Source organism: Prunus avium, chromosome 1, assembly GCF_965620075.1.
Source record: "Prunus avium chromosome 1, drPruAviu1.hap1.1, whole genome shotgun sequence".
Classification (NCBI taxonomy): domain Eukaryota; kingdom Viridiplantae; phylum Streptophyta; class Magnoliopsida; order Rosales; family Rosaceae; genus Prunus; species Prunus avium.
This window is the reverse complement of record NC_142284.1, coordinates 54,742,546-54,766,458: the sequence shown is the minus strand read 5'-3', so window position 1 is coordinate 54,766,458 and position 23,913 is coordinate 54,742,546. Positions and strand designations below refer to the sequence as shown.

The following is a 23,913-nucleotide window of genomic DNA, read 5'->3' as shown; positions in this document are numbered from 1 at the left end:
GAAGAGGTGATGAATCATTCCTTGAAGCTTGACAATGGTGGCAAGGAAATTTTGGTTTGCTTTGCTACATACCTCATCCCTTGGAGATGCTAATTAAGCAGCTTTGAGAAATTAAGAGTGTTTTTTCTCTGTTATTTTGGTTGGCCTGGAAAAGAAACAATATGCAAATCAATATGATTATAGTTGCATCCGAGGTTCTGTGTTCGAATTACCTATTCTTCAATATCGCTTGTATAAAAAAGAAGCTCATAACACTTCAATTTTGGAGCACAATATTCCTGTTGCAGGCTTAGTGAGACCAAATATCATTGTTGAATATTTATTTAAATTCTGTAGTTTTGTTCTTCTTCTTTTTGTTATTTTTTTTCCAGGAATCTTACATGTTGGAGCCTCATCTTTGGTCTGCTGAACAGGAATTCCAAGTGATTCCTCCCTTGAAGTTAAATGAATTAACTGTTTTTTCAACACCAAGATTATTCATATAAATATTCCAAAACCAGTTAATATCTTGGTTTAATCTGCTCCTCTATTTTCAGCCGCATAACAGCTGGCCAACAAGATGTCTATTTTTTCTTCTCTTTTTTTCTTGAGTACCCAGTAAAAGATGTCAAAATTCCAGTGCTAAATCGAGTGAGTGGTCAAGTTAGTGGGTCTTTTGGTGCAATATGTCTGCATTATTTTAATATCACTATCACTTAAAAATGAAGAAGAAACGTTTGACTGATATATTATTGATAAAAATGCTCTGAATGGGTTGATATACTCTCTCTTTCTCTGTGTGTTGTGGGATGGGAGAACCATATTCATTATTCTTATCTTCCAGTAAGGGATGGATGATAAGCCCTACACGTGGGACAATTTTTTATTCTGATTTCTAGGGTGGTCTTTTAAAGAGAGATTAAAATATCGGTTTTTAGCAGCTATGAATTCTGCTATATAAGGAAGCTCTGATTGATCCAAGATAGGCACAACCAACAACCAAACTAATATCCATCTCTCTGTTGTTGGGTTGCTGCATTTTGCATAAGCAAAGAGGCTTAGCAACTAATGACGGTAAGGATCTTAAGAAGCTCTTGCTTTTCAATGTCAGCTACTAATTAATGGCAGTGTTTGGAGCACTTTTTTTTTTTTTTATTTAGCATGAACTTTCTTGCTGCATAAACTAGTCTGTTTTTGGAAATGCTTTTTGTTAAATCCATCACTAGTTGGCCTTGATGCATATATGCACACATATGTATACATATATACGCACAAGTATGTATCACGAATTCATGTTATGGTAGTTTTTTTCATTGCCAAAGTCAAAATATGTGGATATGTGGGTTCGAACCTTATTAGATTATTGGTCTACAAATCAAGACCTCTTTTTACTGGACTATACCTCGTTGGCTATGTTTTTTTAGTAGTTTACATGGCTAACATTTGGTTGATGCACAACCATATAATCAAAAGGCATGACTTGTATGATTACAAGTTTTCAACTGTTACTACAAGTACTATAATAATAACTACATCCCAAAATTGAGCAACTCAAAACAGTGGCTCCTACAGATCTGGGGGTCTTGGCCGTTTGGAACAAATAGAAGTTACGTGTGAGAGTCGAAAGTTTAAAAGGAGAGAGAGGTGCTTTTGGTGGGTCACAACACTAAAATATCGAAGGTTGGGAGAGATTTTCACAATCTTTGAAGTTCAGTCAAGTTGGATGAAAATTTGGAGTGTGTGTTGCACACAGGCAAATATTGCGTTTGGCGGTTGACGTTTGAGTCTTCTTGGGTCTTTTAGACCACGTGGCCTTGCACTTTCTTGCCACAGAATTGCTATATATGCCCCCACCTCCCATTTCTATTTTGCAAACCGACTTCAATTCTCCATACTTCATTTGGGTTTCTGTAGCTCTTCTTGGGGTGTGTCTAGTGTGACATTCCAAGTGTCAGTTCATTGTGTTGTAGCAGAGAGAGCTAAACAAGCTCATATACTAGGCTTAGATCAATTAAAGAACAAAACCCATCTCTTTGTTTTCCTTCTTTTTTCATAGATTTTGAGTGCATAGAGCTAAAGACTTGTTCTTTTATCTTACACAAATTAAAAGGCCTGAATTTTTGTGTCTTTTATGACAAAGATGGGTGACAATACAAAGAACCAGCAGCTTCATCACCACCAAATTTTTGACGTCTCAGTTGATGTGCCTCCACAAGGAGGCTCCAAGTGCTTTGATGATGATGGTCGTCTCAAACGAACTGGTAAATTTATCTTCTTTACCGCACAAGTATGCTAAAAAGCATTTAGAAGACAGGTCTTTGGCCTTGATCATGTTAAAATTGTTGGTCATTAATCTTTGTCTTGCTTGTTTACCAGGAACTGTTTGGACTTCAAGTGCTCACATCATTACTGCTGTGATTGGTTCTGGTGTTCTTTCCTTGGCTTGGGCCACAGCTCAGCTTGGATGGGTGGCTGGTCCTTCTGTCATGCTGTTGTTCTCCTTTGTCACTTACTACACTTCCACTCTTCTCTCTGCTTGCTATCGTTCCAGCGATTCTGTCACTGGAAAGAGAAACTATACTTACATGGATGCTGTTAGATCCAACCTTGGTAAATTTTGCTAGTGGTTTGATCTTTTTGGACATATGGAAAAAAAAAAGGTAGTCTTTTACCAAAAGTTCTAAGGTTTTGTTTTGTTAACTTTGATTTTCTTAGGTGGAGCTAAGGTCAAAATCTGTGGATATGTTCAGTACTTGAATCTTTTTGGAGTTTCTATTGGCTACACAATAGCATCATCTATAAGCATGATGTAAGTCTGAGTATTTAAAACTCAATTAAGAATCTGGTGATGTTGTTTTAGTGATGTTAAAATAATATTTGGGCTAATGGTTTTTTTTTCTTTTCTGGTATTTATTAAACAGGGCAATAAAAAGGTCTAACTGCTTCCACAAGAGTGGTGGGAAGAATCCATGCCATATAAACAGCAACCCCTATATGATTGCTTTTGGCATCACAGAAATTATTTTCTCTCAAATTCCAAACTTTGATCAACTTTGGTGGCTCTCCATTGTTGCTGCAGTCATGTCCTTCACTTACTCAACAATTGGACTTGGCCTTGGAATTGCTCAAGTTGCAGGTACAAATAGCTAGCTTTGCACCTATTCTTATGATTTAAAATCCGAACTTATTAGTTTTTGGGATTAAATTGGGTTTTACTAAAGATGACTGAAGCTTGCTTTTTCTGCTTGTCAATTGCCAGCAAATGGAAACATCATGGGAAGCATGACTGGAATAAGTATTGGCACTGTGACTCCAATGCAAAAGATGTGGAGGAGTTTCCAAGCACTTGGTGACATAGCTTTTGCATACTCTTACTCTCTCATCCTTATTGAAATTCAGGACACAATAAGATCCCCACCATCTGAATCCAAGACAATGAAGAGGGCCACTCAAATTAGTGTGGCAGTCACTACCCTTTTCTACATGCTCTGTGGCTGCATGGGATATGCTGCTTTTGGAGACTTATCCCCTGGAAACCTCCTCACTGGTTTTGGTTTCTATAACCCATTCTGGCTCCTCGACATAGCCAATGCTGCTATAGTAATCCACCTTGTTGGTGCATACCAAGTCTATGCTCAGCCCCTTTTCGCCTTTGTTGAGAAAACTGCAGCACAAAAATTCCCGGATAGCGATTTCATCAAGAAAGACATCATAATCCAAATCCCGGGAATCGGTCCTTACAACCTTAACCTCTTCAGAATGATTTGGAGGACAGCTTTTGTGATCATAACCACTGTGATCTCCATGATCCTCCCCTTCTTCAACGACGTGGTTGGACTTCTCGGGGCTTTTGGGTTTTGGCCACTCACAGTGTACTTCCCTGTGGAGATGTATATTGTTCAAAAGAAGATCCCAAAGTGGAGCACAAGATGGCTTTGCCTCCAAATCCTAAGTGTTGCTTGCCTTATAATAACCATAGCAGCTGCTGCTGGCTCAATTGCTGGGGTGGTCAGTGATCTCAAGGTCTACAAGCCATTCAAGACCAGCTACTGATTTAGCAGAATTTAACCAACTGCCCATTTATTCAGCATTTCCTAAATCAAGGAAGGAAAGAGAATTGGTCATTGGGGTCAATTCTTGTTCATGTTCATATAACAAAGCATAAATTGGTGTTGTTGATGTTAGTTTTTGTTGCTTAGTGTCTCTGTGTTGGTTTTTACTGTCTTCAAAGAAAGAAAAGGCGGTGCCATGTATGTATTCATCTGAAATCAAATCAAGCGTACTTCCCATTTCCCAAGTAATTTCTCTGATTTTTCAATGCAAATTAGAAGAATTATGGCAGAAGCTTATTAGTCTTAGTTTAAAGATCCAATATTTCATCAATCATATTGCCCTGCCACTGCCACTGATATGTTCATAAGTGGAAAATATGGTACCTTCATAAGAACCATTGAGAGTGCAAGCAAACTGTTAAAACCCCACTGACAGAAAGAATTAAACATGGGAAAATTTAAACCATCCGAAAATTCCTTGGAGTGCATGTGCTGCAGACTTGACAGAAAGAGATGGACCCCATGAAATCATACTTAAACTAATCAGATACTTGTGTGAAATCTGTCCTTTTCTGCTTTCTGGGAAGATCCAAGATAATGGGTTTTTATTACAAAAACTAAGTACTAAGTACTAAACGCTAAAGAGTCAGCTTTTCACATCTAGGCATAGACATCCATTTAACACAAAGATTCAAGAATGTTTTAGCCTTCAGCCTTTCTTGTACTTGATTTACCTCACCAAGTGACCCCAATCAACCTAGCCAATTTAGTCACCTAGCCCAACTCAATATAATTTAGTATGTCCACAAAAATAAAAATGCTCCAACTGTCCACAATTGCAGCAATTGATCTTGGAAATCTGAACAAGGACATCCTTTTGCGAATGTGAATGTGATCCTTTCAAAAAGTGTTAATTTCCTTTAAGATTGAAATTGCATGTTTTCCTTGCACAGCAAAAGGAAGAGTAGTTTAGCTGCGCTGTTTCTGGGGTTTTTGCCCCCCTTTATCATTAAAAAAAAAAAAGAAAAAAAAAGGAAGAGTAGTTTAACTAAAAGAAGTTTCTGTGATGTAGGTGTGAATGTTCCTTTTAGACAAATCAAAAGGGACTGCAGACAAATCAAAAGGGTCTGCGGAAAAATCAAAAGGGTAAAGAAAGGTGGAAGATATATTATTATATAGTGGTTGTGCTCATCAAAAGCTTGACTCTTTGAGGTCATGAATGAAGAAGCTTGGTTTTAGTCATTGCTGATGATAGTGCCGTCCGTTCATCCATATGACAATGCCTAAGTTGACTCTTTGACCCTCCTCCGTGCATATAAGCAGTTGAAGACTTATATAAGTCGTGGTAGTGGGAAGGGGGCTGCTCTTGGCAGCCACCCTAGGGTTGTGGATGGCAAGTGGTAGGGCCTCTATCTCTATCGTCAAATGCTGCTCAAAAGCTTTTCCTTCTCTTTAGCTTCTGCACTTTAGTGAGTTGTGGTGCCTTGTCGGTGGGTAAAGATTAAAGAAAACAAAAGTGTGGGTTTTGTGTTCTAAATATAATAATTTATTAGCAATGGAGAACTACAGAAGAAATTGTAAGATTCAGGAGGATTGTGGAAGGAATTTAGTGTAAAGTTCACTTGGATTAGGTTATGATTTAGTGCAACTAGGCACAAATTTTGATGATGTGGAATTTTCCCAAGTATGAATTCAATTTTCTAGTTAAATAAGAGTGCTGCTATATTTATCCCTGTCATATTACTCCACTCACCTTATTTTTAAAAAAATTAAAGACAAATATATCCTTTTGTAAAATGACTTCTAAGGACTTTAAAAAAAATACCATCAACTCACGAATATTAACCTTCAGTCAAGTTCCATAAAAAAACTTAGTTTGTTGATGTGGTATATATGTGAAGCCCACATATTCAATAATATAGTGCTATATGTATTTAAAATATAATATTTTTAAAAATTCATAAAAATTAAAAAATGAAAAAACCAAAAGAAAAGTCTCCCTCTGTCTCTGCCCTCTCTATTCCTCTCTCCTCCATCTAATATCAACCCAGCCCTAGCCTCGCCCTCGCCCTTACCCGCTCCCATGACCCACCCGCCCCAACACACCAGCGCACCGACCCCCTTCTCTTTCTATTCTAATATCACCTCATGAATCATAAAGTTCCCAAATTCATCACATACAGTATTAAAGGGCAATAACCCAAGAAAGATAAAAAGTGAAGAAGACAAAAAAAATAAATGGGTCTAAAAGAAATGCATCCAAACCTTAAATAAGATTGCAATTACACAAAGTGGAACACAAGTGCCAGGCCCGTTGCATAGAATCTGCAAATCAAAAATAGGTGCCCATGAATGATTTGATTTCAAAATTGGGGAAGGGGTTAGGTGGCTGTCGGGTGGGTGTGCTGGCTATGGGGAGGAGCCACCGTGAGATTGGGGAAGAGCCTCACTAATTTGCATGAATTAATAAAAGGCATTTTAGAAAGGGAGCTGATTTCCATTCCCATTTTCTCCACTTACACTCCATTTTGCTTTTTAATACTTTTTAATCAGTTTTGTTCTTTCCCTTTCCTATTCTATCCTTACCCTACATTAATTTCTTTTTCACTTCACTTTTATATTATATCTTTATCTTTATACTTAATTTTCCAAGTTACACTCCATTTTCAGTATTAAATGGAAAAAAAAAAAACTTAATTTCTTATTCGATTAAAGAAAAAAAAATACTTAAAATGGAGTGCAAGTTGGAAAATTAAGTATAAAGAAAAAGAACTAATATAAAAGTGAAGTAAAAAGAAATTAATGTAGGATAATGGTATAATAGAAAAGAGAAAGAACAAAATTGATTAAAAAATATTAAAAAGCAAGAGAGAGTGTAAGTAGGGAAAATGGGAGTGGGGAAATCATATTCCTTTAGAAATAATGATAGGTGGAAAGAAAAGACTGTGTTTTTTGAAATTTACATCGTGGGTGGGAAGATAAGTTGGTTGAAGAAATAAGACAGTGGGTGAAAGTGAGTGGAAATAACACCACTCTTAAATGAATTTAGATTTTTAAATATGGAGATTAAGCTTGTGCAGATTTAGGTATGAAATTTTCCTGGAATCAATTGATAATCATTGCAAAATAAACTTTACCAACCCCACAAACTGGTGTGACCTTGGAGTACTTTTTATATATAAATAATCTAATCTAATCCAATCAATGATTTTTGTTTCTTTTCTTCTTGTTTTTTCTTTGGTCGTTGAGGAATTAAAGCTTAAAACTTTAGGCCACTGTTTTGCCTTTTAACCCTAGAGATTTGATTTTTACTGCTGCAAAGGATTGGTTTCATGCCACTATTGGTATTAATAGTGGAGCTAATAAGGTGCAAGTGTTGCTGGCTTGGGTCCCTCCTGAAATTGGTGTGGTCAAGTTAAATATAGATGGGTCTTGCAAGGGCAGTGCTGGTGCCATTGGTGCTGGAGGGGTCCTGAGAGATCATTTGGGTCAATGGATTGGTGGCTTTGCTTGTCAATTTAGGCCAGTGAGAAGTGCTTGAAGCTGAGTTGTGGGGTCTGTTTTTTGGGTTGAATTTGGCTGTTGAGAAACAAGTAGATGAAATTATTATTGAGATGGATTCAGAGACTGTTGTGCTTCGTATTCATAATGAGGTTTTGAATGCTTGTCATCCTAATGCTAGGCTGGTCAGTAGCTGTAAGAGGCTTATGAATTTGTTTCGAAGGATCAAGCTTCAACATATCTATAGAGAGAGGAATGATGTAGCTGATGGGTGGCTACTTGGAGTCACAATCTGGATCTGGGCTGTTACTATCTTGAGGAGAGTTCTGCCTGGCTTGGTCATTTATTGCTTAATGATTCTTTGGGAGTTGTTAAGGCTTATCTAATTAGTTCTAGTTGGTTGTTGTGTTGGTGTCTGGGGGTTTTCCCCCTTTTCCCTCATAAAAAAAAAAAGCTTAAAACTTTTTCTTTCAAGTTTCTTGAGCTTAAAGCTTTAGGATGTATTGTTTCTGGGGTAGTTCAGAGAAAAAAAAAAATTGGGGATTCACCTTCCTTGATCCTTGTATTGGACTTCCAAATCGTTTTACGAGGCTTTTGTTTTCTTGATCCTAATTACTAAAAGTCATCAGATTTCTTTATCGGCCTAACCTAACAGAGAATAGGTTTCTAGTCAAAGCTGGCTGTGTGTTTTTTGCCTTTTTTTTGTTTGGTTTTTTTCCTTCTGGATTATTCTTAACGGGTCATGTTGGGTCATTCGTGAATTATAACGGGTCATTTGAATTTGGCATTTTTAACCTGTTAAGTTAATGGGTCGTATCGTGTCAACCCATTAAGTTAACGAGTTAACACAAACACAACTCGAAACCCATTAACACGACCCGTTTCGAGGTGTGGTGGGATGTACTTATTAATTATTTCCAGTACTTTTCGATAAATGATTCATTTACAAGTTTTTGACCAGATGGCTATCCAATATTTCAAAATAAATTTCGAAACAGAGAAGAGTCTGGAATTTGACTACCACCCATGCTTATGAATGTATTCTGCAACTGCAAGGGTTGTCATATCAAAAGGACAATTCAAAGCTGATAATCCTTTAGGCAACTCAAGAATCATCAGGAACTGCTAAATATGGGAAATATTGACAGAAAAACTGTAAATATAAATCTGTATGGTCAACAACTCATTTATATCCCACAAGATAACAACTATAGAAGAACTCAATATCACAACAAAAGGGATGAATATATTGATTTCATCCCACTTTATTTTGTAATATTTCTGTGGCACCATTGATATACAAAACCATAAACATCGGTAGTCCTTACCAGGGATTTTACAGATAAAATGAAGTCTTGTAAATTTGTAATAGACGACGGAAGTGAAATTCGGCCCATCTTGCTTTGTAGCTGCAAACCAGCATTTCCACCAGCACAGCACATGCATCTTCCCTCCCAAAGAGGAACCCTTGTGGATGTTAAACGGATCAAGCTATAAAGAATGAATCATCAAAATTCCTAAAAGAGTTCCTCCTTGTTGAACTTGTTCCAAGCTTCCTGTTTCAGTATAACCATATCAAACATGAAAACAAGCACAACTTAAACGAATAGCAGTCGTTCTAGGGTAAAAGAAAATATCTAAATCCATTTCCAGTGACAACGAATTATGTCAGACAGATCATGCAACATAAATTGAGGGTATGAACACACATTTAATATTAACATAGAAATGAATAATTTTATTAGAAATCTTCTGGATTGAACTGCCATCACTTTCACGGTACAGTTACACAACTCAAAAGTACAGCAAACCTGCTGAACCTGATAAGCAGAGAATATGGCCTATGAAAGAGTGAGTGAAAACATAACAAAAAAAAGAAAGATATCTTCCTACATATTAGTAAATCAGGAAGCCCCTAAAAGACTATCCAATCATCAAAATATTACTTGACAAAAAAGTGAAATAACCAGCACTTCATAAAGTGTTGAAATAAATACTTTGGTTCTGTTAGGAATTTGATACATTGAAAGAGGTACCTTAAGGATATCAAAAACCTTCTCTGCAGTATATTTTTGTTCAAGACTAGCACCTTTCTGTTGAACCTTATCAGGATGGATACACAATGTGGCCTTTCTATAAACCTTTTTAACTGAGCCGGATGTAATCAAATCTGTCAAGGAAACTGGCTCCCATCCAGATTCAGGCCAAAGCACCTGTTCATCATTCCAGAAATGAAGAAGTTAGTTGCTATTGAAAAGGTTTTATGATATCTTGGGTGATGATGCAAGAAAGGGCCCAAATTCTCAACAATTTAGGAATCAAAGGTCAAACGTCATTTTACAAGATGACAATTTTCATTTTTCTCCAAAATATCATGGTATAGGTAATTTTAACATACTGCAACAAAGAATGAAGTTAAATAGATGTGTTGTCCGAGACAAAAATTATGCAAATTCTATTAAGCTTGGAATTCCAAGTCAGCAGGAAGTAACTTACATTGACTTTCAAAGTAAGATGTTAAAGGCAAGGGAGATGGGAAGATAAACGAGAGTGGACCATTTCTTGTGCACTAAAACACTACAATTATGCAAAATCTCAAAAGCATACTAAATGTAGAACAACATACACTTTGCAATGATGACAACAGTGCACGCATATTGCCTTCTTTCCCATAAGACCAGCTCTTTATTTTGATATCAAGAGTCTCAGCAATTCTCTGCAAAGTAAAATTAAAAATAAACTAAGCCAATAAATATAAGAAGCTGTGATGATGTATGGAGACAAATAAATTACAAAAACGATATGCAAACATGAAATAAAAGCTACCCCTAGACCCTAACACAAAAATATATAATTTAAACCACATTTTAAGATTGAAGATATACCATCAGCCAATTTGTAAAGAATCCCTATGCACAAAATCCCGAAATATGTATCAAAATGCCAATGATGGATTCAATACTACTTACACGCTTCTCCTCTTGCTCCTGCTGAGTCTTACGATCACGTTGGTTCATATCAGCCACTGCTTGTAACTAATGACGACAAGCAAAACAGTCAAATTGTGCCAGAGGGATACAAATAGAAAATTAAGCCTGAATTAACTATAAATCAGAAACAGTTTCTATAAACTATAGATCTTAGCATCAAGATGATGTAGGTGAACCTCGAGAGAATAAAGAGCAGTTAATTTTAACTGCTTGTCAACTAGCCCATGGCTGCATAACATTATGTTCGCAGTGCAGGTAATAAAATGGTGAAAAGGGGTGAACATTGGACTGCTTGTTGGAGAAAAAAGAAAAAAAGAAGGAAAGAATTCATGGAATTTAGTGATGACTCTAAATTCTAAGGTATAGTAGATTTTTAAAATAGATAAAAGGCTTTTACTATTCACTTTTGTTTATTGTGTCCTTTTGAATAGTAATTCATCTCTATCTGCTTCCCTACTTTGTCTAGTTTTCTTTATATTGACCTTCCTTTTGCACTCACCAAAACAAAAACAGAGACAAAGCAAAGCATTAAAAGAAAAACAGCAAAGTGATAAGAGGGAGAAACACAGACCGCACGCTCATGTGCTCTTTGGTGACGTCCCAATCTGGCTCTGCGTCTTTCTTCACTTTCACCTTCAACTTCCTCAAATTCTACAAAACCAGGGGAAGCTGATGCAAACAAGAACATCATAGAAATCAGCAACAAGAAAGGTTTTCCCCCAAAGCTTATACACAGTCTCTACAGATGAAGTTGAACTTTAACAATTAATTACCTCCATTCATTGAAATAAGGTCATCAAAAATCCCAGTCGCAGACGAAGACTTCTTCATGCTACTTGAGGTTCCGGATGTCCGTTGGGGTCTAGGCCCTCCCCTGTTGTTTGCCGGTGCATCAAATACTGGGTCCTGAAAATTGCATCAGTAAGCAACTACATAATCCACTGGTGCTGAAAACAGCATATTTTTACTAAATTTATGCTTCTCACCAAAGTTGCAGGTGCAGCCCTTGACCTTGGTACACTGTTTGATCGAAAACCCATTAGATCATCTTCACTAGATCTACCACGTCTAGTGGCTGAGGTTTCTACACCCTCATGAGAACGAACATTTGTGCGTCCAGTTGCATTATTTCGCACTGTACCTTTGGCAAATTCCTCAAGTTCGTCTATAGAAGACACACCAGAGCTCCTTTCTGCGATCAGTTAAGGGAGTAATGAGGGGAAAAAAATATTCATCGAATTTGCTTTTTAATTTGAGGAAGCAGAAAAACCTTTATCTCCCTTTGAAACTTGGGCTGACTTCGGAGGGGATTTCAATTTTGTGGAACTATTTGATGAAACACCAATTTTTGCTCCTCCAGAATTGCTGAACTTACTGATTTGTTCCAGTTCTGAAAAAATATCCGAGGAATCATATGCGGGTGTTGAAGTTGAAGTTGAAACTGATTCTAACACCACAAAGGGGTCGTCCAATGATGAACTGAAGTTTGATTTAGTTGAATGAACGGTCGATTGCTGACGATGATTCTCCTGTGCGTATGTTCTGAACAAAAGATATTAAAATGAGAACATCCGTGTCACTCAGGTTACTTGCAAATAAAGATATTAGTAACTACATTATCACATCCATAAACAAAAAGTGTCATAAAAGATGCTCTGATCAAGAAAGTCGACATAATCATGTCTGTGACAGCAAACTGAGGTAACTTATACGTTTGAACAAGTAACATTTCCATTGTTATTCCAAAATCAGTATAAAAACAATTTCACAACTGTAAATGCAGTAAGCTGACACAGCTATGAGACTAAAGTGGTGCATTTTACATGGAAAGTTAGTCAGGAAACTCAAATGCAATGATTCAATGGAAATTTAATTAAATCAATTCTATAAATGACTAACTACCATTTACCAGAGCAATTTGCATTAGACTAACATAAGAAGAAAAACCTAATTAACCCATCATTTATTTGCTCAAATCATACATACCCATTATTTGAAGGAGCGCTTCCACCAAACCCAGGTATCAAATCATCAAAATCACCTCCATTCTTCCCCACCTTCGCAGACCTATTAACATTTTTATCATTCTTCACGTTCAAAGTTTGCAGTTTTTGTCTTACTCCACTAAGATCACCTAGCAGATCATCAACTGTAGCACTCTGCTTCGGAGCCGAAGCAAATGACCCAAAAATATCATCCCCCTTCGCATTACTCTTACCAGAGCCCGGGCTCTTCAAGCCAGGCATTCCACCAAACACGTCATAGGCATCCTTATATCCATTAGACGACGACGATTTTGCATTAGAACCGGAAAATATCGAATCAAAATTGAAAGAAGAACCTTCTGATTGCTTTGTGGGCTTAACGGGTCCGCCGAAGATGTCATCATAATCGTCCAGACCTCCAAAACTGCGCGTTTTGTCGTTAGAGCCCGACTGGAAGAGCACGTCCTGAGCGTCGAAAAAAGACGCGTAATCGGAATTGGAATTGGCGGGAGGAGATCTGGAAGAGTACGACGACGTTTTGGGGTTCGAATTCGAATCGACACCGAAGTTCCAGGCCTGGGTGTCGTTGGCGCTCGTGGGTCGTTTGGATGCGGCCATTGGAGCGGATTTTCCTTGGGGCTTCAACCCATATTGCTCGGTTAAGACACCAAACTCGTCCATATCAGAATTTGAGAGAAATGGGTCACAATTGAGCTTTAAAAATATCGAAATTTTGACAAAAAGAAAAAATGGGTTTGATTGAGCTATGAACAGAGGATTTTGTGCAATACAGAAATCTAAAATCCGGGTTTATCTAATTGATCTATGTTCTACACAGTGTAATTGGGGAACAAACAAAACAGTTCAAAAATTAAGAACAGGGATGTGGAAATGGGGACAATTGGGGAACTTTTTCGTTGGGCAATCTGTGCAGAGCGAGAGAGTGAGAGAGAATTGGGTTTCAGATGGTGATGACGATAGAGAAAGAAAAGAGGGGATTGGATCGTTTTCCGGGGATTTGTATGAAGATTCCGGCTTTTCTTCTTTCTATCTCTGTCGCTGGATTCCTCTCTCTCTCTCTCTCTCTCTTAAAATTTTTGAGTGGTGGCGGACCACGACATATGCCACGCAGCTTCACAAAGCCTCCATTTTTCAATTTTAATTTATATATTTTTGTCATATAAATGTATTTTCACAAACAAAATATATATAAAAAAGGAAAATGCTAGGGAGACCAACTTGGGATACCAACTTGTGTACCAACTCTCTAATAGAGCGTGGGACCCATTGTATTGGTGGGCTCCACCTCTATTAGAGAATTGGTACACAAGTTGGTATCCCAAGTTGGTCTCCCTAGCATGACCCTATAAAAAAATTGGTTTTGTTGTTCTCCTTCTTCTGTTGCAAAATGGTACACTGCAGTCTGCATCAAAGTAAAAAAGAAATCAAGCTACAGGACTGAAAGTCTTATTCAGCTTTTTCTTTTTCTTTTTTCTTTGTCGGATGCTTTTTTCTACATCGACCTTCTTTTTCTTTTTTGGTTTTTTGTTCTTTATCCAAATTATATAACAAATAACAATTGGGATATATATATATAATATAATAAGGACAACTGGGCATCCACCTCAATACAAGCAAGGCAAGTAGCAGAATGGCATCTCAACTGTTTGTGTTGTGGCCCCCCCATCTTGATTTCAGCTGTTGCAAAATTTTCATCAGATGTTTGCTTCATAATCTCGGATTTTAATTGCTGAGAGTCCTTGAGCAAGCTGCTGCATGATATTGCATATTGAAGGTTTTTTTATACAAGCGATACTTTATTCTAAATTAATCTAATTTACAGAGAGCAAGACTCGAATTTGAGTGTAAGAAGATTGGCTCACTGCCATGACCAACTGACCTAACCCACATTTGAAGATTAAAGCTTTTTTTAATAAGGTAATTAAATATTGCATCTAAGCAAAACTAGCACATTTTGATCATATTCATAAACCAAGAATTATGTTAGGACATTGATATGTAGCTTCCACAAAGTCAAACTGATTAGAGCTTAATTTAATTTTTAAATGTAGAAAGTAGGTAACACATTCTCAAGAAAATTCATAAATAAAATAGTGTGAACTGGTGTGAAGACGTTGCTTCATTCATCATGCATCTAAAGCATTGATTTTATTTTTTCAAAAGCATGCACGTTTTTTATTTGCAGGTTCTAGATAGAATTCTGTTAAAACTTCATTCTCTTCTGTTTGTGTTTAATATTCTCGTACTCCGATGTATTAGAGCAATTCCATTGGTAGGGTTTGCCCCGAGTAAAAGGGGGCCTAAGCCCAGTTTTCAGCTTCCAGCGGGCTTCTACAGACCGGAGAAATGGTGGGGACCTCCAACCTGAGCAAGCCCAAAGGCAAAATGAGCCCGAGTTCGTGTTTGGGGGCAGTTGATGTTAGCAACAAAATTTTTATAAAAAATTCTAAATAAATTCAGAATTTTTTTATTATAATAAAATAAATATCTAGCCATATTCTTCACTTCTCGTACCAAAACTCTATACAAATTCTTCTTTTCATATCTCATGTGAATAATGGTTGCCTTTGGATTGCCGTGACAATGAATGGAAACACAAGAAACCTTTTGGAAGGATTGATACTATTCATATGAATAGTAACAGCCCTTGCCTTGCTCTTATGCTTTGTCATGACAAATAAATAAAAGTGATCTTATATAAGCTCTCAATTTAACGCGGGATTGAAATCCATTTTTAAAAGACATAAAATATCATACTATCTAGTCTCCTTTTACTGTTGTGCATATAAAAAACACGTGTACTAGCTGCGTGTATATTTTTTTCACACATATACAAGCAATATTGTGAGGAGGAGAAGGGTTTGAATACACGACTCCAGTGGTTTAGCCGAAATCAAAAGCATAAACAAAAAACGTGCGCACTTTGACCATCCGCCAGCCAATGTTGATAGTTCACTGTTCAAACCCCAAAACTCTTTAATTACAGATCCAAATTGTCCTGCCACCATTTTAGACAGACGAAAAATCACAGGAAACCCAAGATGAGCAAGACATGTTGCTCCCTTGTATTCTTAATCTTCTCCATTATTTCCCACATTAACTCAGCCACTCCTTCATGCCCCATGGATCTCAGCTATGTAGAAACCTTCCCATGGGACACTTCACTCTGCCTAGACCTCAATGGAAAACACTGCTGTCAAACCCTTCTCAGCCTCTTTGGCATTGGCCTTGCCCAGCACCTCAAAAAAACTTCAATGTTCCAATTACCCAATTCAAATATTTCATCTTCTTGTCTCTCAAATTTCCAAACCAGCCTTGCTGCCTTGTCTCTGGATCCTTCTATAGTCCCTTTGTGCTTTGAGAACTCAACCCAGTTTGTGGCTAGCCCTTCTAGCTGTGCTGGGATTGAAACAATCCAGGATTGGACCCAGAAGGTGGGCCCAATGACCCCATTGGACACTTCTTGCAAGGGAGACTTGGAGGGGCTAACAAGATGCAGCTCTTGTCTTGAATCTGGCATGAAGGTGAATTCTCAGTTGACTGGTCTTGACGCAAATGCCACCAAATGCTTTTACTTCACTGTGTTATATGCTGCAGGGATTGTTAATGAGTTGGGTCCAACTGAACCCAGAACAGCTTCTTGCATTCTGGGCTTGCCTCTGTCTGGCTCAGCTGATAAGCAGTCAAATGATCAGCTGAGTAAGAAGACTTTGCTGAAATGGGTTTTTGGGGTCTTGGGGGCTCTGATTGGGATTTTGCTTGCTGTTGGGATTATAGTCCTGTATAGGAAATGGGATAAGAAAGAGAAACAAATTGCTCTTCATGAAGAATATGCGACCAGTTTTAGAACTAGCTTTCTGCCCAATTCAGGAGCAAAATGGTTAGCTGTATCAGAGCTTGAAAGAGCCACCAATGGATTTTCCCAGAAAAACATGATTGGCCAAGGTGGATATGGGGTTGTTTACAAAGGAACACTTTCTGATGGCACTTTGGTTGCAGTGAAGCATGTTCTTGATTTGGACTCAAAAGGGGATGAAGAGTTTTCGAATGAGGTCGAGATCATAAGCAAAATCAGGCACAGAAATCTTCTTTCCCTCAGAGGCTGCTGTGTCACAAGTGATGATTTGAAAGGCAAAAGAAGGTTCTTGGTTTATGATCTCATGTCAAATGGTAATCTCAGTGACCAATTGTGCAGCAGGCAGGGATTAAACTGGCCTCAGCGCAAGAGTATAATTCTTGATGTTGCCAAAGGGCTTGCTTACTTGCACAATGGGCTCAAGCCTGCCATTTATCATAGAGACATAAAACCCACAAACATACTCTTGGATTCAGAACTGAAAGCAAAAGTTGCAGACTTTGGGTTGGCCAAGCAAAGTTCAGAGGGCCAATCTCACCTCACCACAAGGGTTGCAGGCACACATGGCTATTTGGCACCAGAATATGCTCTCTATGGACAACTAACAGAGAAGAGTGATGTTTACAGCTTTGGCATTGTGATTCTTGAAATCATGAGTGGGAGGAAAGTGCTGGACACATCGAATAATTCGGGTTCAAATCCGTCGTTCGTTTTGATCACAGATTGGGCATGGATGGTTCTGAAGTCAGGGAAGGTGGAGGAAATTTTTGATGAGGCAATAAGAGAGAATGGACCAAAGGGTATTATGGAGAGGTTTGTGCTCGTTGGGATTCTTTGTGCTCATGTTTTGGTGGCATTTAGGCCTACAATTTCTGAGGCCCTCAAGATGTTGGAGGGTGACATTGATATTCCCAAATTACCAGATAGACCAATGCCTCTTGGTAATGAGTCTCATAGATCTTCCTTTGGGTTTTCTAGATTGTTGGCAAGTGAAAGATCAAGACCTAGATTTAGTAGTTCAAGCATGAACACAACATAACATAGATTTGGAACTAATTTGGAAGGCTTAGTTTGGTGTAGTGCAAATAATTCTCAAATCAAACTCCAAAGGTGGTGGTTATGTGTGTGAATTTTCATATTTCTTTTATTTTCTTTCATCATTTTGAGATATATATATTATACATTTGCAATTCTTTTTGTGGCAACAAAATCCAAGTTGTTGTTCTTTTTTATTTTTTATTTGTTTTTGGTCAGAATCAAAGTCTAATTTTGTAGGTTGGGTTTTAGTTTGGTCAAAGACTCATCAAAGCCCTTGACCAAAAAAGAGAGACTCAAAGTTGTATGTACTTTGCACACGGATTCCACGGAATAAGGTTGCATGCGTTTTGCTTGTAGATTTTGACTATTGTAAAGTAAAAAAGCATAACAGGATTGCAACATCATTTATAAGTAAAATAGGAAACATTTATAGGAGGTTTTTTATTTTTATTTTTCAATGAGAATTGAATTCAAGACATTTTTTCCAATTAAGTAGAAAATAATCTTATAGACTGCAAGAGGCTTGTAACTCAAGTGGTTAAGAGCATTTATCTTTGCACCCGAGGTCCTAAGTTTGATTTCCCTCTCCCTCAATATCACTTATATTGAAAAAAAAAAATATTAAACCAAACGGCCAAAGACATTCATATAAAGTTAAAAAGTTGGTGTGGCTGGCAGTACTAAGATCCAAAATTCAGGCAAATATATTTCCTTAAAGTACTCTTTTAAAAATTAGATTTCGTTTTAATTGAACAGTATTTTTCTTTATGTTATGAGGTTGAGAGTTTGAATTTGGAATCTCTAATGCATGAATAAATACTCTTAAAACACGTTCCTGAACTCTTTTTATTTTTATTTTATAGTACAAGCGATAGTCTAAAATAAAAGGGAGGTGGATTTCTTACACACACAACTATGATGCTGTGAGAATTCGAACCTGAGATATCTTATTTGCAAATTAAAACTCTTTTCCACTGGGCTATACCCGTTGGCGAACTCTTTTCTTTCTAAAAAGTCAAAGACAAAGGTAAAGGCAAAGGTGGAGCTTAGCCAAATTTTATATTTACTTTTTAATTTAATTTTCCACATTTTATCTTTGTTGGGCTGAAGGGCTTGAACTCCTTCACTTCATCTTGGGCCGTGTTTAATTCTTGCATATTGCAAATGCATGTGTTTTTTTTTTTATATCAAACGACATAAATTCATACGTCGTTTCGTAATCCCGTACGTACGCTGCGTTTCATAGCTGGAGAAGCCTTGAACAAACACACGCACCTCCCCCTGCTGAGGAGAAAGAGAGTACCCAGATGTTAACTGAAACTGACAGTGCGTCGAGCTCTCCCGCCAAGACGACGACGTCTACAGTCCTAGAAGAAACGAATACAAAACTATCAAAGTGGGTTTGCTTCGCCTCCCTCTCTCTCTCTCTCTCTTGATTTTCTATTCTTTTGAATAATTTGCTGGAAGATTTTGGCTGGAATTATGTGAGTCTCATCTTCATCTCTGAGAAAACGTAAGAAATGCAAATTGAATTGCAGGATTTTCCGAAAATCTTAACCCCAAGTCCAAACCCAATACTCCATCATTTTTTATTTTTGTAATTTTCTTCTCTATCTTCATAAATTAAATTCATTGGTCCTACAAAGCTTCATGTTTGTGTGAACAATGCAATTTGGTGATGTAGTTCAAGAGAATTCAGGTTATGTTATTTCAAATTAAATATGCTTGATGTCACTGATTTTAGTTCTCAATGCTTCAGGTGGCTTGGTTCTCAATTGGGTTCCCAAAAATATGATTTTCAAAATACAAAAATGTGGGGAAAGATTGTGTCTTGGATGGAGGATGCTGTCCAGGAAGTACAGTTCAAGTGAACCCATAAGGCAATTTTCTGACCCAACCAAAGCAATATGCAAAATCATGATGTCTTGCCCAACACTGGCACTTGATACTGCCCTTGACCAAAGTGGGATCAGAATTTCACCTGAAATGGTAGAGGAAGTTCTCATGAGATTCCAGAATGCTGGTATGGTTGCGTACCGATTCTTCGAATGGGCAGGGAAGCAGCGGAATTACACACATAGCGTGAAGGCTTACCATGCCATGATTGAGTCTTTGGCCAAGATAAGGCAGTACCAGATGATGTGGGAGCTTGTGAACTCAATGAGGGCCAAGAGAATGCAGAACATGGAGACATTTAGCATAATTATGAGGAAGTATGCTAGGGCCCAGAAGGTTGAAGAAGCGCTTTATACATTTAACGTTATGGAAAAGTACGATTGTGCTCCAAATTTAGCAGCGTTCAATGGCCTGCTGAGTGCTTTGTGTAAGTCCAAGAATGTGAGGAAGGCTCAGGAGATTTTTGATAAAATGAAGGATCGGTTTGAGCCAGACTCGAAGACTTATAGTATATTGATTGATGGGTGGGGAAAGGATCCGAATTTGCCTAAGGCAAGGGAGGTCTTTAGAGAAATGACTGATGCTGGTTGTAATCCTGATATAGTGACTTATGGTATCATGGTTGATGTTCTTTGTAAGGCAGGGAGGGTGGACGAAGCAATTGAGATTGTTCGGGGCATGGATGATGGTGGTTGTACACCTACATCTTTTATTTACAGCGTTTTGGTGCATACATATGGGGTGGAACACAGGATTGAAGATGCTGTTGGCGCATTCTTGGAGATGGAAAGGAATGGAATCAAGGCTGATGTGGTGGTGTATAATGCCTTGATTGGTGCCTTTTGTAAGACTAACAAGTTCAAGAACGTGTATAGGGTCTTAAATGATATGGATTCCAAAGGTCTTAAACCCAATTCAAGGACCTGCAATATCATTTTGAATAGCTTGATTGATCGTGGAGAGACTGACGAGGCATTTAGTATCTTTCGTAAAATGATCAAACTATGTGAGCCCGATGCAGATACGTATACTATGATGATAAAGATGTTTTGTGAGAAAGATGAGCTAGAGATGGCTCTCAAAGTCTGGAAGTACATGAAGCAGAGGCGGTTTGTGCCGAGCATGCACACATATTCCGTCCTTATAAATGGATTGTGTGAGAAGGGCAATACTTCAAAGGCTTGTGTCTTTTTGGAAGAGATGATAGAGAAGGGGATTCGGCCAGCAGGTGTGACATTTGGGAGATTAAGACAGTTGCTGATAAAAGAAGGAAGAGAAGATGTACTCAAATTTCTAAATGAAAAAATCAATCTCCTGGTCAAGGAGCCTTTATTTGATTGAGGTTTCAAGACTGGCAACTGAGAAAACTTGTAGTGTTTGATATTCTCAATCCAACACTGACGAGTTCTGGAGTTGTATTTGGCATTGGAGAACCAAGTTGTCTCTAATAGCCTATTTGTGACTGCCTTGCAAGTTTACAGAAAGAAATCAAGAGGAACAGCAAGTGGTTCCGTCACCCGCAGCATCAAAAGGAACAGCCTTGGAGCTACAAGTGTTTCAACTGTATCTGTTATGCCACAACTGAAGCAAAAACAAAGGGTATAACAATTACCTGGCCTTGTACAAAAAGTAACCACAAAGATATCTTCAAACTCTATCTAGGGCAAATTTGAAGCATTTCAGAGGCCGTGCATAGGATATTTTCTGAGGCATAAGTATATGCGTGAGTCCCAACGGCGTATGTGTTCTGACAATCAGCTATGGTCCATCAGATCATCGGTGTACGGATTGAAGAACGTTAATGAACCTCTTTCAACATGCTGGTGGTTGTATTATATTTTAGGTTGTGTTTGGTTTTCAGATGGTTGTCTCATCTCTATCAAGACGGATCTTTGTGAAATGGGTTTAAACTAGTAAGTTAATCTTTATGCCACCATGTTGATCAGGAAGAAGTCACCTAAGCAATTGCTAATTAGAGGTAAACCATTTTGGTGGTAAACTTTGCAGCACCTAAAGGACCTAATGTTGAATCCACGATCAACAGTAAATAAGAATAAAAATCTGCAGTAAAGAAACTCATATGTATGCCCTGTTGAAGCTTATATCTCAAGGCTTAAATAAGCGGGTAAAACTAGCAACGCATCAAATGACATCTTTCGGAGTCTGTATAATTGACAAAGAACTGATACATATAAAAATGATACTCTTTTTTAGTTTTAGTTCTATCTCTGAATTATAATTAGAAGGAAAGGAAACAACAAAATTTCAGAACAGCTGATCATCAAATCCTACACTGTAGACTCAGTGCCTTTTCGATTTAGATTCACTTTTGGCAAGCATTATCCCTGAAAGCTTGTTGACCTCGTACAGTAATCCGGCTGAAAACAAGAAACTGCATACAAAAATTAGATCATTAACAATATTGTCAGCATATACATCTCCAAGAGTCGCAAAAAGTTCATCAGTCAATCATATGAACGGAGGCATATCTTTCAAAAATTCCAAATTTAAATCTCTTATTATGACAAAAAATGGAGATAGAGCAGAAATAATAATCCCCCCTCTTCTTCCTAATTTCTCTTTTTGAAACCACACTCAAACTCAAGTATACAACATATATTTTTTTCGGTTTAATTCAATAAAGTTTATTGCATGCACTTGACCATAAACCTTTCTGTTCAATTTGTACACCAAAAACTTAATACCAGGTACTACCTGAGCATAATTTATTATTCAAAAGCTTTTGAATGCAAATACCTGTGTTAAAGTTTGATTTTAGAATGTCAGATACTTTTTTAATCAATTACTGATGATTGTGACTTTTTTTTCTAGGGCACCTTTTTCTCCAATGAAAAACATAGTAAAATTATGCTTTGCCTTGCGTAGGCCCACCGAAAATGTCTGGCTCCCTATCTATAAGAGGACTGCACCCAAACATGTTCTCCAGAACATGCTCATGTAAGAATATATCAAATGTATAGTTGATCATGAAACTAACTTACCATGTTGTGATACAAACTCGATGGACAGTGCCAGCAGCAATAAGAGCAACTGCTTCTGCTATAATAACTGCAAATGAAAAATAGCTAATTTTGGTCACCACAAAAAAAGTTTTTAGACACCTTTAATAGGAAGCATCTTGAATCTTGCACTAAACTTTCATCCATCTTCTTTTCTCTTCCCAACTAGGAAATCCCAAACATGAGAAAACTGATATAGTAGGCTACTATAATATAAGAGTTGCAAACCCTCTTGTAATCATTTTCTTTATAATATGAAGCATCCTTTTGTTTTTAATCTTTTTATCTTGTTCATTTTCTGTCAAACATCAAAGAAATATGTAAAAAAGAGAGGGTTGGTCACAGTGGAAACAACCTAGAGATGTCATGGAGCAAGCAGTTAGCATATCACTGGCGACACCTAGGTCATGCATGAAGTTCTATATGTTCCTAGAGAATGTGCTGGTGACAGTACCATATCACTGGTGGCTCACTCATATGAACAAAGACAGTGTACTTCAATAGCTTAGATAAGAAAAGAGAGAACATAACTAGGACAAGCACGTTGTCAAATCCAACAAAATGAAAGCATGAAACTTCCTTGAGCAATGACATTCTACAAAATGCGCTCAATTGTATGAAATATAAGGGGGTGGCATTTTAAGAAATTCCAATTCACAATGACTCTCCAAGTAACAAACAAATTCAAGCCAACACACACTCACCGGCACCCCAGCCAGTCCTTACGCCACTTGTTTCTTGGAGATTTCCAATGAACTGCAACAACAGAAACCAATGGCAAGGATATAAGCTTGTTATGCAGGATAATAAACAATAAAGTTTTTCTGAAAAAAATAATAATAAAGAGCTTTGAACTTACTGTGAAGAGCACAAGGAATAGGAGAGAACTAATGAAACCCCCAAGAATGGTAAACAACTCTGTTGATGCTAGCTTCCCTCTGTACATCTGTTGAAGTGATAGAATGACAGTGAACAGAAGGAAGGAATACAACATGGAACTACCCGGCCCCGCCATGAACTCCTAGTTGACCACAAGAAACAAAGTCAACAACAACAAGAAGAAGAAGCTCAGAAATGCTCAGTTGCAGAGAAATAAAAATAAAAAGCACCAATTAAATCAAAAGAAAAGGGAAAATGGGCTTGCACGCGTTCATCAATTTGTTATCTTGCACAGTACAATTTTGACAAAATGGGACTAAAACCGCACCAGATCTCAAATTCACCATTAAATTTACATAAAAATACAGACTTTTTCATGCCCAAAACAATAATTTGAGTACAGATTTCTAATGTACGTCAGAATTTTTCGTGTGATCAACCAAAATGAAAATCAGCTGATCAATACCCTAAACAAATGCAACTGTAAAAGCAGGTTCATTTGAGCGCGAGCACATTTCTCAGCAACCAAACAGAAAACGTACCTCAGAATAGCAGTGTAGCTACCGATGAGCTCTTACTTACAGTCTTAGATCTCCCTTCCGTCACAACTCGATCAGCAGAGTCGCGTTTCGGTGAGCCCAAGAGTTATATAATTGAGAAGGGCAATTTCGATAATACGGAAAACTCGCGGGACAA

At 37.6% G+C, this 23,913-nt stretch overlaps 4 protein-coding genes and 1 pseudogene across 6 annotated transcripts; 3 read left to right on the top strand and 2 right to left on the bottom strand.

The window, feature by feature from the left end:
- The first annotated feature begins 900 nt into the window (after positions 1-900).
- LOC110750518 (amino acid permease 3) lies at positions 901-4,280 on the top strand. 2 transcript variants are annotated; one of them, XM_021950855.2, is made up of 6 exons: positions 901-1,053; positions 2,120-2,240; positions 2,356-2,589; positions 2,695-2,788; positions 2,901-3,115; positions 3,239-4,280. In XM_021950855.2, exons 1-6 carry the CDS (start codon positions 1,048-1,050, stop codon positions 4,030-4,032), a joined length of 1,464 nt encoding a protein of 487 aa, XP_021806547.1. In that variant the 5' UTR covers positions 901-1,047; the 3' UTR covers positions 4,033-4,280. The 2 variants fall into 2 exon arrangements, with proteins under 2 accessions (XP_021806547.1, XP_021806546.1); XM_021950854.2 differs by lacking the exon at positions 901-1,053 and having other exon boundaries at positions 1,844-2,240.
- Positions 4,281-8,673: 4,393 nt separating this feature from the next.
- Positions 8,674-13,640, bottom strand: LOC110750575 (Chaperone DnaJ-domain superfamily protein). Of its 2 annotated transcripts, none has more exons than XM_021950919.2 (9): positions 12,509-13,640; positions 11,793-12,064; positions 11,509-11,714; positions 11,296-11,428; positions 11,094-11,191; positions 10,502-10,567; positions 10,159-10,248; positions 9,569-9,745; positions 8,674-9,088 (listed from the first exon to the last, which is right to left on the bottom strand). In XM_021950919.2, the coding sequence occupies exons 1-9, from the start codon at positions 13,186-13,188 to the stop codon at positions 9,050-9,052; spliced, it is 1,761 nt and encodes a 586-aa protein (XP_021806611.1). In that variant the 5' UTR covers positions 13,189-13,640; the 3' UTR covers positions 8,674-9,049. The 2 variants fall into 2 exon arrangements, with proteins under 2 accessions (XP_021806611.1, XP_021806612.1); XM_021950920.2 differs by having other exon boundaries at positions 11,898-12,064.
- Positions 13,641-15,504: 1,864 nt separating this feature from the next.
- LOC110750523 (putative receptor-like protein kinase At1g11050 pseudogene) lies at positions 15,505-17,599 on the top strand (annotated as a pseudogene).
- Positions 17,600-18,684: 1,085 nt separating this feature from the next.
- Positions 18,685-21,134, top strand: APPR6 (Tetratricopeptide repeat (TPR)-like superfamily protein). Its single transcript, XM_021950965.2, has 2 exons — positions 18,685-18,818; positions 19,182-21,134. Exon 2 carries the CDS (start codon positions 19,214-19,216, stop codon positions 20,657-20,659), a length of 1,446 nt encoding a protein of 481 aa, XP_021806657.1. The 5' UTR covers positions 18,685-18,818; positions 19,182-19,213; the 3' UTR covers positions 20,660-21,134.
- A 323-nt stretch (positions 21,135-21,457) lies between these two features.
- Positions 21,458-23,910, bottom strand: LOC110750609 (keratinocyte-associated-like protein). The gene is made up of 5 exons (XM_021950967.2): positions 23,760-23,910; positions 23,198-23,359; positions 23,043-23,094; positions 22,321-22,387; positions 21,458-21,710 (listed from the first exon to the last, which is right to left on the bottom strand). Exons 2-5 carry the CDS (start codon positions 23,351-23,353, stop codon positions 21,620-21,622), a joined length of 366 nt encoding a protein of 121 aa, XP_021806659.1. The 5' UTR covers positions 23,354-23,359; positions 23,760-23,910; the 3' UTR covers positions 21,458-21,619.
- Between the last annotated feature and the right edge of the window lie 3 nt (positions 23,911-23,913).

Coding starts and splice junctions, on each gene's coding strand:
- LOC110750518 (XM_021950854.2), top strand. CDS start 2,111: ATGACAAAGATGGGTGACAATACAAAGAACCAGCAGCTTCATCACCAC. Junction 2,241..2,355: donor TGGTCGTCTCAAACGAACTG/GTAAATTTATCT, acceptor CTTGTTTACCAG/GAACTGTTTGGACTTCAAGT. Junction 2,590..2,694: donor TGCTGTTAGATCCAACCTTG/GTAAATTTTGCT, acceptor TGATTTTCTTAG/GTGGAGCTAAGGTCAAAATC.
- LOC110750575 (XM_021950919.2), bottom strand. CDS start 13,188: ATGGACGAGTTTGGTGTCTTAACCGAGCAATATGGGTTGAAGCCCCAA. Junction 11,429..11,508: donor GGGCTGCACCTGCAACTTTG/GTGAGAAGCATA, acceptor TGCAATTTTCAG/GACCCAGTATTTGATGCACC. Junction 11,192..11,295: donor CCTTATTTCAATGAATGGAG/GTAATTAATTGT, acceptor TGTTTGCATCAG/CTTCCCCTGGTTTTGTAGAA.
- APPR6 (XM_021950965.2), top strand. CDS start 19,214: ATGATTTTCAAAATACAAAAATGTGGGGAAAGATTGTGTCTTGGATGG.
- LOC110750609 (XM_021950967.2), bottom strand. CDS start 23,353: ATGGCGGGGCCGGGTAGTTCCATGTTGTATTCCTTCCTTCTGTTCACT. Junction 23,095..23,197: donor TATTCCTTGTGCTCTTCACA/GTAAGTTCAAAG, acceptor CTGTTGTTGCAG/TTCATTGGAAATCTCCAAGA. Junction 22,388..23,042: donor AAGGACTGGCTGGGGTGCCG/GTGAGTGTGTGT, acceptor TTTCATTTGCAG/TTATTATAGCAGAAGCAGTT.